Genomic DNA, 17,727 nt, shown 5'->3' on the forward strand with positions numbered 1-17,727 from the left:
ATTTAAGCTGTCGAAGTAACACTGGCCACCAAAGAGTGTTAAAGACATTATGATAATCAATAGAAGTAAGGAGGACATGATGTGATTTTTCCCAGGCATCATGAATAAATTGAGTGACACTGTGTAAGGCATGATTAGTAGATTTTTTGGGAACAAACCCATACTGTTTTGGGTGTAGTAGTTGTTTACTGTATACGTGAAAGTTGATTCTTCCTATAACAAGTCCATCCAAGACTTTCCCCAATGTGGGTAATAAGCTTATTGGTCTAAAGCCATTGACATTGCTATGGCTGGTTTTGCTTGTCTTTGGAATAAAACGGATGGCTGCAGCTTTCTAGATGCATGGGAATTGAGAGAGCGCCATACACTTATTGTATGTATAAATGAAAGTGATCGGTACAGCATTAAAAGCCTTCTTCACCATTTTAGCTGTTGTTGTATCTATTCCTGGAGCTTTTTTGTTTCTCATAGTCCTTATTGCTGTCTCAACTTCTTTAAAAGTAAAAAGGGGATCATTGTTTGTTGCTGGTGGAGCTTCAATTGAGTTTCTGATGCTTGCCTGTTCTTCATTGTCGTTTTCTTTGTTGTCTTTTGGAAAATGAGTGTTGAGAAGATGGTGGTAGGTTTCTCTCATGTTCGTTGTTTGTGTCCTGTCTTCTTTGTCTATGTATGCTGGAAGTATGATAGTTTTCCTTGGTTTTAAAATTATATGGTACGGGTCGCTCCATGTTGATCCATTGTCGACTTCAGTGGAGTAATTCCTCCACGTTATCGTTTGGGCTTTATTTATGCTAGTTTTGTATTCGTTAAAATCCCGTAAGTATTCCTTCTTTTTTGTATCTTTAATTATAGGATCATTTTCTTTTTGGTATCTTTTGTATAGCTTACGAACCTTCTTCCTTTGCTCACTCAAAGAATTATTCCACCGTGGGGTGTTTGACCGTTTTGATTCTATAATTGTGGTGGATTGATGTGGTGATAATTGATGTGGTAAGGTGGGCAGCTAATGTGTCAATGCCTTCAATTTCATGGAGATCCTGTGGTTGTGCCCAATGAATCTTGAAAAGTTCCTGGTACTGTGTCCAATTAGTAATCTTCTTTAGGTTGTAATTTTTTAATGACAGACCAGTATTAACAATGGTTGTTTTGATGTATCTATAGTCACTTCCTCAGTTTCCGTCTATTGTATAGCAGGAATCAATAAGTTTATGAGCATGTTTATTAGCAATCACTATGTCTACCCAACTCCTACCTCTGGTACAGCAGTAAGTCACCAAGGGACTTGTATTACAAGATGCCATGTGATTAACTGACAGAAATTTGTAGACAACCTCTTCCGTCCTCTTCAGGACTGTGCCAAGTCAGTGATTTGGCATTAAAGTAGCCTGTTATAATCCAAGGTTTACTTCCGATCTTGTTATTAATTTCTTGTAGGTTATCTAGAAGAGGTTCGATACACTCAAATGGTGAGCAGTATACAAATGATATGTATAACTCTTTCTTATTTAAAGTGAGCAGTACTGTAGTAGTTTATTTTGAGCTGAGATCGAAATAGAAGTTAGCTCAAATATTTTTGTTTTTTATGAGAATGCCAGTTTTCATTGTTTCGGTGAAGTTTTGATGAGGGAAGACTCTCCAACTGCCATACCTGACAATGGAGTTGGCCATGAGGTATGGTTCCTGTATGCACATAATGTCAGCTCTGTTCTTTTGCTATTTTTAGGAGAATTGATGATGCAGCCTTTGACCTCTGTATGCTTATGCTCAGAATGGTAAAATTTATATTCTTATTATTGTAGTACCTGTTTTGTTGATTATGATGATTCCTTTGAGTATTTATCGAGTGCATAGTGGTACTATTGTTGCTATTAGACCCCATAATCCGTCTGTCTTATCTTTTGATTTCTTATTTTTATCAGTGTGGGGCAGTTCCTGCTGTAGGCATTATGATTTGTTGGAACTTTTTTAATCATTTGCTGCTCTCTGTTAAACCTGATGTAGTTGGGGCAAACAAGGAGTGGTTTGCTTTTCCTTGCATTGGTTGAATCTGTGTTCTTTCGCACAGTGGCTGCAGTGAATGGACTCTGTACAGTCTCTGGCCATATGATTAAAGCCCATGCACTTAAAGCACCAGAGAATTGGAACATTATCATCAACTCTTATATAATTAAAGAACCAGACAAATAATTAAAAACAAACATCTCTTCCTATCATGGGCATTCGCCCATGATAGGGAGAGATGTTTGTTTTTAATTATTAAATTATGGATGTGTGGCGTAACCGACAAAACAACGTGACGGCAATTCTCTTGTAGTTTGCCTTTGTTGATTTCTGTACTAATCCTGCAGGAGCTAAAGAATTCTTCTCTGTCAATATCTTCCCAGATGTCATTTTGGTTATAAGTAATGTCCATAAGATCTTTTGTTTCTACCGAGTATGGGACATTTAAAAGTATAATGCGCGGTGTCTTTCCTTCCGCAATATGACATCTGATTTTGTCTTTAATGGTTTGCATGTTTTCTATGGCCTTGAGTAGTTTCTGTCCATCCATGTTATTTCTGACACAAAAGCAAACTCCCCCGTTCCTAACTCTTTTGACATCTTTCACTTTGATTCCAATCTCTGTCATTATTGTTGCAACTATGGTGTCTATATCATTCTGTTCTCCCTGCTCTGTTATTTTAGAGTACACCAATACTGCATGGTTTCCCCCTGACCCTTCATTTTGAAGTTTAGTGGCGAGTGATTTCATTATTATTTTTGTCATGTTACTTGCCTTGTTGTTTGTTTTAAGTATTTGAGCATATGTCGGTTGAGAAAACTTTGGTGGTTCAATGTTTAATTCTTGATGTCTCACATTGTTTATTTTTCCTTCTGTTATTGCATTGTTTCTTCGTAGTTCTCCGATTATTCTGTACATCTCATATAAGAAACCATGCATCTTTGCCACGTATTCCCGAAGGAGTAAGGTATTAGCACTTTTCTGAATTTGGGGAAATAAACAAAAGAAAATGTACCCTGAGGCAAGAAGAAGGGAGAGAGGAGAACACTTTTTGGCTGGACCTCAAAAGGAATGGATGTACAGTGCAGTGAGTGAAGCTTGAAAAGAGAGAGGTGGGAAGAAGACAGCAGGTATAGGAGAGGGAAAAGCATGAGGGTTTAAGGAAAACTGAAAGAATCGGAGAACCTCGAGAACAAATTGCTGAATCAGTAAAAAAGTATAAAAGATCATGTCTGTGAAAAGGCACCTCCCCGAAGATATCGATCAGTCAACGTGAACCCGGGTACTCTCTATCTATCTCTTTATTATTTCTATACTTTCCTAAGTCTAATCATTTCCCTGTTATATTAGTTTTAAGGTAGGCATAAGATTAATTTTTAAGTCGGTTATCAAGGTTTTGTGTTATGTGCATGTATATTATATACTTGTACGAGAATAGGAGGCGACCTATTTCCCTGTGAGGATAATAGGATAAAGGAACCTGTTAAGTTGGGATCTTTGTAACAAAAGAACCGTGTTCAGAGAGTATTAAACAATCATACACGTTTTTGTTCCTGTGTTCCTATTTGTAACGTTTATTCGCAGACTTACAAATCTCTTGTTACAAACAACCACACCTTAATCCTCTCCCCATGGGGGAATTTCGAAAAATCCCTTCTTAGTGTGCACTCTCATTGCATACCCTACTAAAGCATAGTTAAATACAAACAATCGCATCTAAAATAGTACAGTAGAAGACGTTCTTCAGATTAAGTCTTAATCTTCTTCCTCTCCCCTGCGGGGGAATTTCGAAAAATCTCTTTTAGTGTGCATTTTCATGACATACCCTGTGTACCAAATTTTACCTCTAGGTTCAGCAGTTTGCTCTGAGTGATGATGAATCAGTCAGTCAGTCAGGACATGTAATTTTTCATATTAATATATAGATAAGTTCATCCAGATACTCTCTAGCATTCAATACTGAATTCCAATGCTCTATTTTTTTAAATCAATTTCTATATAACAAATGGCTACTTTGTTAGGGAGTAATAGACTGAATTTAGTTGTAATCAGATTAAACAAACAGAAAAGTCAAATCTGTTTTGATTATAAAATTTCTAAAGCACCATAAGAACACATTTTATATATAAAATTTTAAAACATTTACAAGTAGGTAGGTACTAAACTGTCAAAACCACATTTCATTCTGAAAAGTAACTAATTATTATGTAATAGATAGAACAAATTAAACAAAAAGTTTCCACTTTGTTTTTTTTAATGGAATCTCTCTCTCTTTCTGATCAGTATTCATATATTCCACACCTGGATACGAATGTTCCGTTAAAGAGAGGATGTTGTATTCTAGTTGTAAGAGTCCACTTCTGGATGTCATCGAAAATAAAATAGGAATTGAAATAGCTAAAAAGGTATTCCATTTCTTATAAATATATATTTATAAAGTTTGTTATTAATATAAGTATTTTTTCTTTGTGTAATGTCTATTTTCCAGTATTATTACAAACTGACTGTTAGATGTATAAGTGTTTAAAAATTATAAAATAATTGCCATCTAGACAACTTTTTTGTACTGCTTCTACGTATCATAGAATGACAAAACTCGCACTATAAATTTATATTTACTCAATTTATGCATAAGTTATGATAAATTTCTCTTAAGTGTGAACAGAAATAAATGCATAATGGTGGCAAATTTATAGGTAGTGAGTATAGATCAAAAATAAAAATATGGATTTCTCAAAAGAAAAAAGTTAAACTATGAAAGTAATTTGAATTTTGAAAATGGGATTTAAAGTTTCCATCTCGATCTTGATTATTTGGCTCCATTGCAGTTGATAAGCCTCATATCTCTACCAACTGTTTATTTGAGATAATTATTGTGTTTGTATGATTATCTTGGAAATATGCTTTACTCCCAAAATAATCCTTAACTATATAAAAAAATCCAATTTGCAATCACCATTTTTCTTATCATTAATGTTTTTTTCCCTCCTTCACTAGAGGGCTATTAAATTTTTGGAAGATTTTACTTAAATTGCACTACTGCATATTCTCGATTATAAGGATACACTTTTTCATACTTTTTGAAAATCTATTAACTGCTATACTTTTAGACCAACTGGCATAGGGCAACATTTCTTAAACCAGTGGGTTGCAACTGCTCGCGGGATGGACTAAAAATTTTAAACAGTGGCAAGAATTTGGAAAAACTAAGGTTTATGAATATTTTCACATTTTACATTCTTTATATACCATTCTTATTTTGAATGGTATATAAAGAATGTGAAATGTGTTACAGTAGAGCGTCGTTTATCCGAAAGAATTCCAGTCGGCAAATTTAAATTTTCGCTAGTGCTGTGGCACTGCAATATTTGGCTATATCTTGGGCTACTCCAATATTTTTTTGTTGATGTGTGGTGTTTTTCTGAGGACCGTGTGTTGTGCCGAATCAAACATTTTTGATACTAGATTAACTTCTAAAATATAATTTTTTTTGTTTTTGTATTTTTCAATATATTTATTTTGTTTGTAAGAAATAAAGAAATAATTTTTAATGATACAATAGCCACGATTATTATTTTAAAAAGTTTACGTTAGGCTTAACATCAATGAAAATTCAAAGTAAAGCAACACGGAATAGGTTAATATATTTTTTTGTACATAATCGGTTATCCGAAAAATAAGTTATCCAAACAACCTCAGTCCCCAATTGATTCGGATAAACGATGCTCTACTGTATTAATAATCATTTGTGAATATGCGATATGGTGAAATTGTATGAAAAAACATAATCTAAAATTTATGTCCATTCAGAGGTTAGTTTTACACCATATTGATAAGGGAGACTTATGAAAAGCTCATTGTAAAACGGGGTATAAAAATTTTGTCATTGTGAGAATGGGTGTCAGACAAAAAGTTTGAGAAATTCTGACATATGGAAACCTAGGTAATACTTCTACAAATAGAGGGCATAAGTGTAATGGATTGAGATGGCTGTACAATAATTTAAAGTAAAATACAATAATTTTCTCCCATAAGGTTGGCAACCTGTTCGGTAGTTTGCTTTGTAAAATGGTGATGACCTGTAACCATAATTTGCCAATGTTAGTTTTGGCCACGTCTAGTATATAGGTCTATAATGTAAATAAACTTGAGAGAGAAAACATTGGTGTATGGTTTAGAAACAATTACTCCCCCTTCTTTGTGGCCTACGGCACATCATCCTGTTTTTTGCAAACTTTCAAATGTGCACGAGCATTGCCGATTGTCACCTGAAAAATTCAACTTCTTGGATGCAAGAGGCACTGAACAGACTGCCTACTTTCTGTCAAAGCGTGTGACATAGAGTCGATGGTCAACTATGCCACAGATTAAGGACTACATAGCAGACTCTCATAGACTCTATGGTAGTCAATCTTAGGATCATAGCATCCTCACAGGTAATGGACAGAAACATGTTATTCTATTAATTTTAAAACATTAGCTTAGCCTTCAAATTCAATAGTATTAATAGTTGAACCGATGCATTATAAAAAATCTTATAACTAATCATATTTTTATAAATAATTCACAATTTTATTTTTCAACAGGAACAATTGATTTTAAAAAATTCTTATTTGTACTTTTTCAAATATTCTTAAGAATGTTCCGTTTCCACATTACATTTGAAAACATTTTAACCTGAAGAATATCTCCCGTGCAGATCAAAAACGTTTGTTTTTATTAATTTTATTTTATTACACAACATAATACAACAAGCAAAACAGTATCCTTAATTTGAAAATCATATGTAAGGGAGGTATGTATTATTTTGTTAATAGACTATAAGTAGAAGATCAAGACAATATCATTTGTATTAACTATAACTTTTATGAAACTAAGCATCTTTAATTTATCTGTTTCTACTATTGTAACAGATCTCTCAAGATTTTTTCCTGTGATATGGTGCTAGTTGTAGGTGTGGAAGTCAAAGTGGATTGTTGGACCTACAATCTCTGGGCTAGAGAGAGATTGGTAATGTATTTGTAAAATTGTTCCAACTATGTTATATAAGTTCCGACAAAGTGAAAGAACAAATAAAATGCTGTTATAAATTGGTGCTCGACTTGTGGCCTGAATTTTTGTTAAAAAAGAAGTGAACCAACATGGTGGTAAGCTATTTCATTTTGATCTCTCCTCTTCTAGTACTTTGTTGAGCATAATGCAAAGGTCTGACCACAAGATCTATAATATTTAATTAATTAAGTTATACGCTGATCATCTTAATTAAAATATATTTTGTATTTGGAAGATATGTTTGAATAGATATAGTTTAGTGTCATTAATTTTAATGACCAAAGAATGGCTTTTTTGGCAAAAGGTAGAAAGGAGGATTTAAAGATAGTAGCTGAAGAACTAGGAGAGACTGTAGGACTGGATTATAAAATTATACATTTAAAAAATAAAATATTGAATAGCAAAATTATGAAGAAGAGTTTGTAAGATAATTACTTTTAACTGTTATTAATGAGAGAAGGGGTGGTGGAAGAAAATATGAATTTGAAAAATTAAAACTAGAGCTAGAATTACAGTCTAAGAAGACTATCCTCATTGCTTTGTCAACACCAATCAGTTAAAATTTGATTTAAAGGATTTAGTCCCAAGAATTAACTCTGGTGAACATTTATCCAACAAACAGAGAGCACAGCTTGGTGCATTAATACTAGAATATGAAAGGGTTTTTCAAAAAGTAAAGGAAGCAATGCCATATATTGAACATCATATTAGTGAGGTTGTGGCCAAAGTTTTCTTCTCTAAAATGTGAGCTTTGAATGTTTAGCATGGAGAATAGAAGTTCAGTTTAAGTGTCTGCATCTGTGTTTTTGGGTTAAAATTATGATAACCATTATTATTTAGTTTTATTAAACATTCTATAAATATTTTAAAATAGTTTAATTTGTTTACCTTTGCTGGACACTTTCGTTGTTCTTGAGTGCATCTGCCATTTTACAAATCTCATGATACATTGCACGACATAAACGTGTACCACAATGTGCATTTGGAGTTCAGACTTCTGCTTGCTGTACAAGTTTTAAGTTTTGACTTTGGCTGCAACCTCTCTATTAATACAAGTAATTCAGATCCAGTCACTTTTCCTCCTTACCATTTATTTCTAGCAAGGAAAGAAATACTTAGAAGGGAAGTTAACTATTTGAAAAATTGTTGAAGAAAGGTTTCATAGAAGAGAGTAAATCTCCCTATACAGCTCCAGTTGTACTTGTTCCTAAACCCAGTGAAGATGTACGTCTTTGTATCAATGCTGTCACAGTGCCAGATAGTTATCCTTTACTAAGAATAGATAATCTGTTGAGTGACAGCACACCTGCAGCTTACAAGTAACTCTGGACCTGAAATTTGGCTAACTTCAAGTTAACACGTGCCCCCAACAAAGGTAAGACAACTTTTGTGTGCCACCTTGGAACTTTCCGGTACCTTTGAATACCTTTTGGATTGCAAAATGTTCCATTTACGTTTCAACAGTTAATGAATAAATTTTGCCATGGTCTGCCAAATGTAAAAACATTAGTTTACTTAGATGATATCATGGTATTGTCATCTACATTTGAACAGCACCTTGATGATTTGATGAGGGTCTTTGAGCAATTATTAAAATTTAATCTGCATGCCAATCATGATAAGTGTAATTTTGTCTATTCATGTGGAAAGTACTGGGTCATTGGATCACAAGAAAAGCAATTGAAGTAGATCCTGGAAAAGTTATCTCCATTTTGAATATTCCCTCTTCAAAAACTGTTAAACAGTTGCAATCATTTCTACAAACATGTTCCTGGTATTGCAACTTGTTCCTCATTTTGGAGACATTTCAAGACCATTAAGTAACCTAAGAAGAATACTCACTGGAAATAGAATGCAGAAGAGGAAGCTGCTTTTAATAAACTCAAACAGTGCTTAGTAACACATGTTTTAAAACAACCCAATGAAACCCTTCATTTTGTCATTTGTACAGATGCTAGTATTTATGTTCTTGGAGCAGTACTTCTACAGGGATATGGTGCAAAAGAGCATCCCATTGAGTATGAAAGTAGATTACTGTCTCCTGTAGAGCCTAATTACTATGCAATAGAGTGAGTTATTTGGTCATTAAATAAATTCCAATTATATTGCTTCTGATCATCAACCCTTGAAGTGGTTAGTGAGGCTCACATCACCATCTGTAAGACATCAAGATACAGCATGTTCCAGGAAAATCGAATGTTATAGCTGATAGGTTATCTTGTTCAGCCTGTCATGAAGGTACTATGGATTCATGTGAACTGTGTGCAGTTTTTGTCAACTTTCCAACACATAGCCCAGGCAAAATGCACAGCAAACAGTTAAAAGATCAGGATTTCCAGAAAATAATAGCCCTTTGAAGATCCAAATAAAGATGAAATTGATTTTTCAAGATGGACAGAGAAGGGTTTCCTTATTATAAATAAAGGATTATTATACAGGTACTTTTCTGATTCAGAATCAGAAGTCCAACTAGTTGTTCCCATGCACAAGCATGAGAGGGTATTTAGGGAGTACCATGACTTTTCCACAGCTGCATATTACAGAGCTGATGGCACATAGCAGATTGTGAAACGTTATTACTGGACTGGGAAGCATAAGCAGATTGGACAGTTTTTTACATACTCAGTAGAGTGTAATAGCTACAAATCATGAAATGAAAACACCAGTCAACTCTCAGCATTTTGAAACTTTCTCAATGTTTTTGGTCCATTGCCGGAAAGTAAGACTGGGAAGAAATTGGTGAAAACTATGCAACCAAATGGGTTGAATTGTTTGTCCTAGCTAAAGAGTTAGTTATAACCCTACTAAATGAAGTATTTCTGTGCTATGGTTTACTCAACAAATAATCAGCAATAACAGTTTTCAGATTGTTAGTGGTGTGATGCAGCAGCTATGTTACCTGCTAAAAATAAAGCAAAGCTTAATACCTGTTTATCATCCACAAGCCAAATCCAGTTGAAAGAAAGAACTGTGTGGTCTAAAACCATATCTTGCTATCCGAGATGGGGATGATCATGGTTCTTGGGACAAGCATTTACCAACAATTCTTTTTGCTATTAATTTAGCTAAATGTGAAACCCACTAGCCAAACTACTGTTTTTTTTTTACAATTTGCTTGAGAAATTTTTGGTGTGAAATACCACTGACTGTATAGCATATGATCTTCAATCAATAGTTGATAATGATAATTCTATACCGAAAATTGCCATATTTCAAAAGATTCTCAGTTGTATTAAAAGAAATTAAACAAAACCAACAGAAGGAGAAAAAATCCTGATATATTTTCCTGTGATGTGGCACTTGTTGGCATGGAAGCTGAAGTGGATTGTTGGACCTACAATCCCTGGGTAGAGAGAGATTGGTGATCTATTTATAACATAATTGGAACAATTTTACAAGTTCAGACAAAGTGAAAGAATGTAAATACAGTAGAGTGTCGTTTATCCGAAAGAATTCCAGTCGGAATATTTAAATTTTTGCTAGTGTTGTGGTGCTGCAATCTTTGGCTATATAATAATAAACTTTCTACAAACCTATAACCAGCATGAAATATGTTCAATTGATTAGGCTAACGTTTTCGGATCCCACTGGATCCTTCATCAGGCTATGTTCCATTTGTAAGGATCCGTTAGAATGCCAGCTGTCTTTTGAAAAAGATTATGGCTGTTTGAAAAATTTTCTTCCATAAAATTAATCGATTCTAGACTAAATCGACTCAACATTTCTAAAATATGTATAATTTTTTGGGAATAATCCATATAAACTATGTTATAAAGAAAAAATTGTAGGATTACTTACCGAGTGTGCACTGTTTGACGACGCCATTGCTTAAGCTTGTTTTCGTCGTGGAGCTTGTCATCGAATGGCGCTCATATGCTTCCTGATAAATTATTTTTTTTTGCAAAAAATTCGCTGAACTTTGGAGACATCATTAACATAAATATAATTCTTACGGACATTAAATAATAAATGGTTTTTAGTATGTCCGCTGCTCGTTTAAACTCAATATCTGCTATTGGTCTAGATTCGACCAATCCTGTCGTGACACGAGTCGGCGATGACGTTTTACAGAATTATAGGAGATTTTTTAGCATGTTTGTACAAATACTGTCGCAATTTTTTCATCGTCATATAGGAATCCGAACTATATGAACCCGTTTTATAGGGGGGTCTACTGTAAAAATTCAAGTTGATATCATTCATATTTAACAATATCTTCTACCTATAGCACATTAACATAAAATACATGCCTACTTTATAATAAATAAGTTTTCCTGTATATAAAAAAAGACAAAGGATTTACATCTACATCAAATATTATCATTGGAGGATCATCCTCACCAAATGAATGAATTTGCCCATTACCAGCGAGGGCACTACCAACACTTGAGTTGGCCATCTGGTCCTTAATCCAAGGATGATGCACTGATCAAACTAAATTTGTTCAGTGTCTTCTTCAACTGGTTTGTGGTGGGCTCCAGAGGATATTTCTATTTTTGCTAAGTAAGTAAAATGTGAACTATTGAACTGGTGGAATCGGGGAAGGTGCAAAGCCAATCGGCAGCAATGTCGTTGCATCGAGACCAAATGTTTGGTCTCGATGCAACGATGTCCAAGTTTCCAGGAAATTGACCGCGTGCTGGGACTGGCAGATTAATCTGGTAGGTTAAATACAGCTTCTGTTTAAGTAAACTGTTTGGGTTTTAAGAAATAGTGGAATGAGCAACATCACCTGCTGCTAACAAGAATTCATTGTTTGTTTTCTAGATCGAGACAGATGATCGCTCTGAACTGACCGCACAGTTTCTACTGGAAGAAATCCATCCCAAGAAAAACATACACAGACAGAAATTTGCCAAACCCAAAGGACCAGGCCACCGTGGACCGCGACGGTTGATCAGGACCCCCCGGACGGAAGCAGAAGAGGAGAGTGGAGCCCCGGCCCAGAACTGACCCCGAATCCTGTCTGTGTCCTTTCCACTATGCAATCTCCGATGCCTACCTTCCTGCCAATTTTGACTTGGTGCAGTTTTTACCATGTACTTAAAGAAAATATATTTTTAGCTACATTTTGTACTCAGAAGGCCGCGACCAAATTCTTATTTTTGTTTAAGAGGATTTTACTGGGTGCTGCCCTTCTGCCGGCAAAAGGGTACATTTACAGATGTCTTTCTATTCTTCTGTTTTTGCATTCTTCCTGGCCAAAAGGAAATTTTCAGCCTCACCACCGACACAACCAACATTTGGCAGATGCCTCATCCTTGCTGGTGGCATTAGCACACGTGGATGGTCCAGGCAGCAAATTGGTTTTACTGCTGCATGCACTACGTTTTTTTTTCTTAGTATTTAACTGGATACCTCATATTTATTTATTTTAAGTATTTATTTTATTTCATCATGTTAAGTATCAGTGGCTAAAACTTCTTTTTGCCACCTGCTGTGCAAAAAGTTGCAATTTATGTACAGAGATTCTGCTCCTCTGTCTCCAGTGCAGCCCAGTAATTTAAAAATGGTATAAAATAGGGTTCTCAAGGGACATGGAAACTCACTTTCTGCACTTTGGGGTGGGGTGGTGAGAATACTGCTGGGCAAGTATTATTGGCTGCACCTCTCATCAGAATGGTAGATGCCATTTACTACCTTTGTGCCTTACGTCTTTTGGAGTGGCTCTCCGATCTGGAAGCCGGTCGTGGAGGAGGAGGAAGGTAAGAGGAGGTAGAAACAAAAAATGGAAAATTTGCTGCCTAAATGATGCCTAGCCCATTTGGGTACCCTTAACCCCGGAGGGTTCTTAAACGAAAACCATAGGGGAGGTCCTGATTAACTACTTCCGGCACAAACCGGAAGTTCATATGTAATGTTATTTTGATTGAAAAATTTTCTCTGTGTTGAAATTAGATAGATAACTGTCATGACTCCATCATTAATGAGAAAAGTATGACGTATGGGAGCAAGACTACTAAAATTGAGAGGACATGACGAAAAATTGCAGCCTGCCGTGGCAACATCATCACAATAAATAATTGCCAGTCCCGATGACAAATTTAAATTATGGCCATGTCAGTGTGTTTCATCTCATGACTTTTCCCAGTGCAGATTTCTGGGTTTTCAACGTACAGTAATTTCAGACGACCGACACCTTTTTGGTATTTGAACTCTCAGTTTCATTTAATTTTCCTATTATTTTTTGCACCATAGCTGCTCTCGCGGCTCAACCCAGAAAATTTTGGCTCTCGGATCCAATATTGTGTGTTGCCACCATGGCCAGACAGTAATTTCTACCGCATCACTGACCAACAACGTCGCCAAGAGGTGCTGTTTCTCGTAATCAGATGATGATTAATTTTTGGCTGGATGAAAAAAAATGTGGTATAAATTTGCAGAGATCCATAATCCAGGGAAGACGGAAACAGGCAAATAAACTTTATGAATGTCATTTTTATATTCTTCCAGTAGAGATTAAAGTGGGAGCAAAGTCAGCCCCCACCGGGAGGAGGCATGGCTTTTGACGTAAATTGCAATTTTCTGTAATTTGAATAGTTTAAATCGGTAATAGTAATTTTACGTTTTACTTTAGAAAGTTTGAAGGCATTGATTTTCCAAGCCCTTTTACCACTTGCGTTTAAAAAATCATCTTATTTATTTGTGCAATATACAATGGAATCGTGGTTAAAAGTCTTTTCTAAAATCTTCCATTTTGTTCCATTAGTCAGATCGGATGCAAGACTTAAAGCTGACAAATATAAGAAATGCATTAAGATTATTTTTTTTAGCAGCAGACATTTATATTAAGGAGTATTTGTAAACTTGTAGGACCCTGTCCAACTCAGAGGAGGTTTTGGAAGACCAAACGTAATCAAAATACAGGGTGGGGCAGAAAGAATAATGTTTTTTAAAAAATCACATCATCTGTAATTGTTACTACAAAAGATATTTGCTTGAAAGATGTGAGTTCATACTGAAATAGCATTTTACAGAATCAAGTGTGGTAAACAACATCTTCCATGTGGTGTCCGTTATCAGTGATGCATTTCTGGAGGCAATTTTGGCAACTTCCACGCAAATAGCTTCCTTCAGTTCTTGCAAAGAACAGGCTTATGTTCATATACACATGTGTTGAGATGTTCCCACTAGAAGTAATCACACATGGATAGAGCGGGTGAACTAGGAGGCCAATGAATGTCACCAAACCTGGCAATGAGGCAACCAGGGAAGAGACAGCAAATAACATCAATTGATGTTCTAGCTGTGTGGGCTGTTGCTCCATCCTGTTGAAACCACACACATCTAATGGGAATACATTTCCATTGTACACAAGGATGCAGAAACATATTCCCATCAGACGTGTACGACTGAGCGATCGATCGATCCCCTTTGCATATGACTGTTTCCTCAGTCGTATGCAAACACATGGTGATCTATCATCCACAGCTCCAAGCCTTCAACTGAAAAGACAATGCTAAGACCTCACTACTTTCATTCTACCTGCTACACATCTGTCACTTCACCTGGTGGTGAGTTGTAGCCATTTTAAAAACATCCGTCCTTTCTGCCCCACCCAGTATAATTGTGGGGAATGGGTGGTGGCCGGCACATGTTTACGTAGAAGGGCCGACTTTTGGAAGGGAACTCCTTTGTCCAAGGGCTTAAAATTAGCCAATTCTCCCCGTTCCTCTTTCGAGGGACCGAAAGAACATCTGTAAATGGAATTTTATTTCCAGGTGCGACTGTCTGCTTAATAAAACAACATTTTGTTGGCAAATAATACCTAAACAAAGGAAGATGAAATTAGAAAAGGGACCACACATCATCTCATTTATTTATTTTTAGGTTGTGATGTTTGGGGTTTTAGACCAATGTGTTTTATCGCGCTTATTTATTGTTGTTTGGTTATTTTGTGGCACATAGCTCTGTCCAAATAACGATTTTTGAAAATTGTACCTGTCTGTGGCGGGAAAGAGGCTTACTTTATTCCTGTATTTCTATATATTTTACAGAAATAAATTTTGCTACGGATGATGATTTTCTTTTCCTTCATCACTACTGGATTCTCACTCAGCAAGTCCATCCGGTTTTTTCTCTTGGAGTGACTTGATTCTCCTCCTGTAAATGAAAATAACTTTCAGAGCTTAATTAGGCCCTTTCCTACTTTGTCTAAAACACTTACACAGTGACGATTTACCACCTGCTCACATCTCCATCGAAACAATGGAAATTACTTAATATGCTTTTAAGAAAAAAATTACTTTTAATTACATTTATGTTGGAAATTGTCTTTCAGTTAACCGAAACTGAACGGAGAGCTTATTTAATAACGTGTTTGTTGGTTTATTTTGGTTTTACCCTTCTGAATTATAAAAAATAATTAATTCATTTTCCATTCTTAACCCAAAAGCTAAACTGTTTTTTTACTGATTGGAAACATAGGTCCAGGCAGAACGGAGGAGAATACTGTTTAAGTAATGTCTGCGACTGACTCGATGAGAATTAACAAGCTTAATATTTGAGGTCAAAAACTTACTGGCATGTGATTATGGCAAAGAGCAGCCGCTATACATAATCTGGAGGCCATGGAATTTAGACCCGAGACCGAAAGAGTTCATTACCAAGTGGACAAAAGGGAAAGTAAGTGTCGATGTGGTTAATTTGTATCTGTTTTAATCAGGATTCAGAATTACTTTATCTTCTTGACATGATTCTGTTTAAAGAAACTTCTCGAGCCCAGAAATGAGTTAGAAATCTACAAAATCCGTTGAACGTTTTTGCTGGTTGATTAGATGCTAAAGGGGCCAACAAAGTCTGAAAGAATGAGAACCCTATTAATAGAGGCAGATCTTCCAACAAATGTTGGGCAGAAGCAACAAATACTTTAACTCACATAAAAAATTGAACACCTGCAAAAATGTGTGATAAAAAGACACCCGAAGAATCATTTAGTGGTAGGAGACATCACATGCTTAAAATCTTTGGTTGACAAGTACAACATTGGATTCCTAAACAAAAAGAAGAAAAATTTGATAAAGTGACCAAACCAGAAATATTTGTTGGGTATTCAAATGACAGAAAAACATATAGAATTTATACCCCAAGGGATTCAAATATAGTAGAAACCAGAGATATCATATTTTTTGAGCATATGAAAGAAAACAGTCTCTTAACATCCAAGAATGTAGCAAAAGAGGCTGCACATTAATACAGTTAAACTTAATGATGGCACACAATATAAGTGTGATGAAACTTGAATTATCATAATATCAAAGAGGATTCTGAAGTAGAGTTTAAGAAGCAATGCAAGGCCAAGATATTACTGTATTTTCGCAGAATGATTGGCATGCCAGTTTATCCTGGGGGAATGCAGGTTTAAGTGAGGTTGTACATCCCTCTATAGAGGGTGCATTAAAAAAAATGAACATTTTTCTATTCTAAAACTGAAACTGTCAGCTTTACATCAGAAACTGCAATTAGGTGTTTGATTTCATTTTGTCTTCTAACAATGTAAAATAATCTTGGAATTACGAAAGTGCTTTTTTAACGTGTATTGTTATTTGATTCAAAAATGCAAAAACAAACATATTAAATTTACGAAACTCACCATAAATCATCTCAGCTTACACAAAGCCAATATTAATTGGTGTAAAATTTGAGAGGAATGTGTTATTTTTAAGGTCAAGGTAGGTAGAGTGTGGGCTATGCCGACCTACTATTATTGTCAATAAGTCATTAATTGTTTTATTGTCTTGTAAACAAAAACTCTCTTCCCGATTTTAAGTCAGTCAAACTACATTGTTGTTATTTTAGAAAAATTGTCTGTGTGGACTTATTGGATTAATAGGACAATTATGAGGGTCGTCCCAGAAGTACCCGACCTGACATAGATGGCAGTACTTGTTTGAAAAAAAACGACTGTGTTCGAAAGTATCAACCTTATAAAGCTTAAGTTTGAAGTTTGAAGACGTTACGTTGTATAGTATTTTTTTGGCAACCATAAATAGTGAACAATCTCAGTGAATTTGTAAACATGGAGAAAATTTGTCATCGTTATGTGATACAATACTTTCATTTGAAAGGTTTCAGTCCAACCAATATTACAGCTGAGCTAGATTCTACTCTGGAGGAGTCTGCTCCCTTGTTTACAACAATAAAATATTGGGTGGCACAGTTTAAACGAGGCCATATGAGCTGCCAAGACGAACATCGTAATGGTCGACCAAGTGAGGTGACCATGCCAGAAATGGTGGAAAAAATCCACAAAATGGTATTGGATGACAGTCAACTCAAAGTGCGAGAGCTAGCAGACATGGTAGGCATTTCAAAAAGTGCTGTACATCGCATTTTAACTGAAAATTTGGACATGAGAAAGCTGTGTGCAAGATGGGTGCCGCGTTTGCTCACAATGGGACAAAAACAGCATCGTGAGGATGTTTCAATCGAGTCTTTGGCAATGTTTCGCAGCAACAAAGCCGAGTTTTTGCGTCATTTCATAACCATGGATGAAACATGGGTCCATCACTTCACACCTGAGACGAAAGAACAGTCGAAACAATGGACTGAAAGGGGAGAATCAGCTCCAAAGAAGGCGAAAACAGTTCCATCTGCTGGCAAGGTCATGGCGTCAGTTTTTTGGGATGCGCCCAAGAAAAACAATCAACAGCAAGTATTATGCGAACTTATTG

At 35.6% G+C, this 17,727-nt stretch overlaps 1 protein-coding gene and 1 long non-coding RNA gene across 7 annotated transcripts in view; one reads left to right on the forward strand and one right to left on the reverse strand.

The window, feature by feature from the left end:
- Window positions 1-17,727, forward strand: part of LOC111637473 (twinfilin-1-like) — a 78,376-nt gene that overhangs the window by 59,756 nt on the left and 893 nt on the right. For 2 of the 6 annotated variants that reach the window (XM_023382966.1, XM_023382970.1), the window contains 2 exons: window positions 4,286-4,407; window positions 11,822-15,028. In XM_023382966.1, the coding sequence (XP_023238734.1) occupies window positions 4,286-4,407; window positions 11,822-12,007 (308 nt within the window). In that variant the 3' untranslated portion in view covers window positions 12,008-15,028. Of the gene's footprint in view, window positions 1-4,285; window positions 4,408-11,821; window positions 15,029-15,481; window positions 17,054-17,727 lie in introns of those variants that run through there. The other 4 variants (XR_002758702.1, XR_002758703.1, XM_023382967.1 and 1 more) reach the window with 4 other exon arrangements.
- LOC111637474 overlaps window positions 1-17,727 on the reverse strand; it is a 29,332-nt gene that overhangs the window by 3,802 nt on the left and 7,803 nt on the right. The window contains exon 3 of the long non-coding RNA XR_002758704.1: window positions 15,022-15,157. This is a non-coding gene — a long non-coding RNA (uncharacterized LOC111637474). The remainder of the gene's footprint in view (window positions 1-15,021; window positions 15,158-17,727) is intronic.

The sequence above is a fragment of the Centruroides sculpturatus genome, unplaced genomic scaffold (assembly GCF_000671375.1).
Source record: "Centruroides sculpturatus isolate CEXI.00-Female unplaced genomic scaffold, Cexi_2.0 scaffold870, whole genome shotgun sequence".
NCBI classification, from domain to species: Eukaryota; Metazoa; Arthropoda; class Arachnida; order Scorpiones; family Buthidae; genus Centruroides; species Centruroides sculpturatus.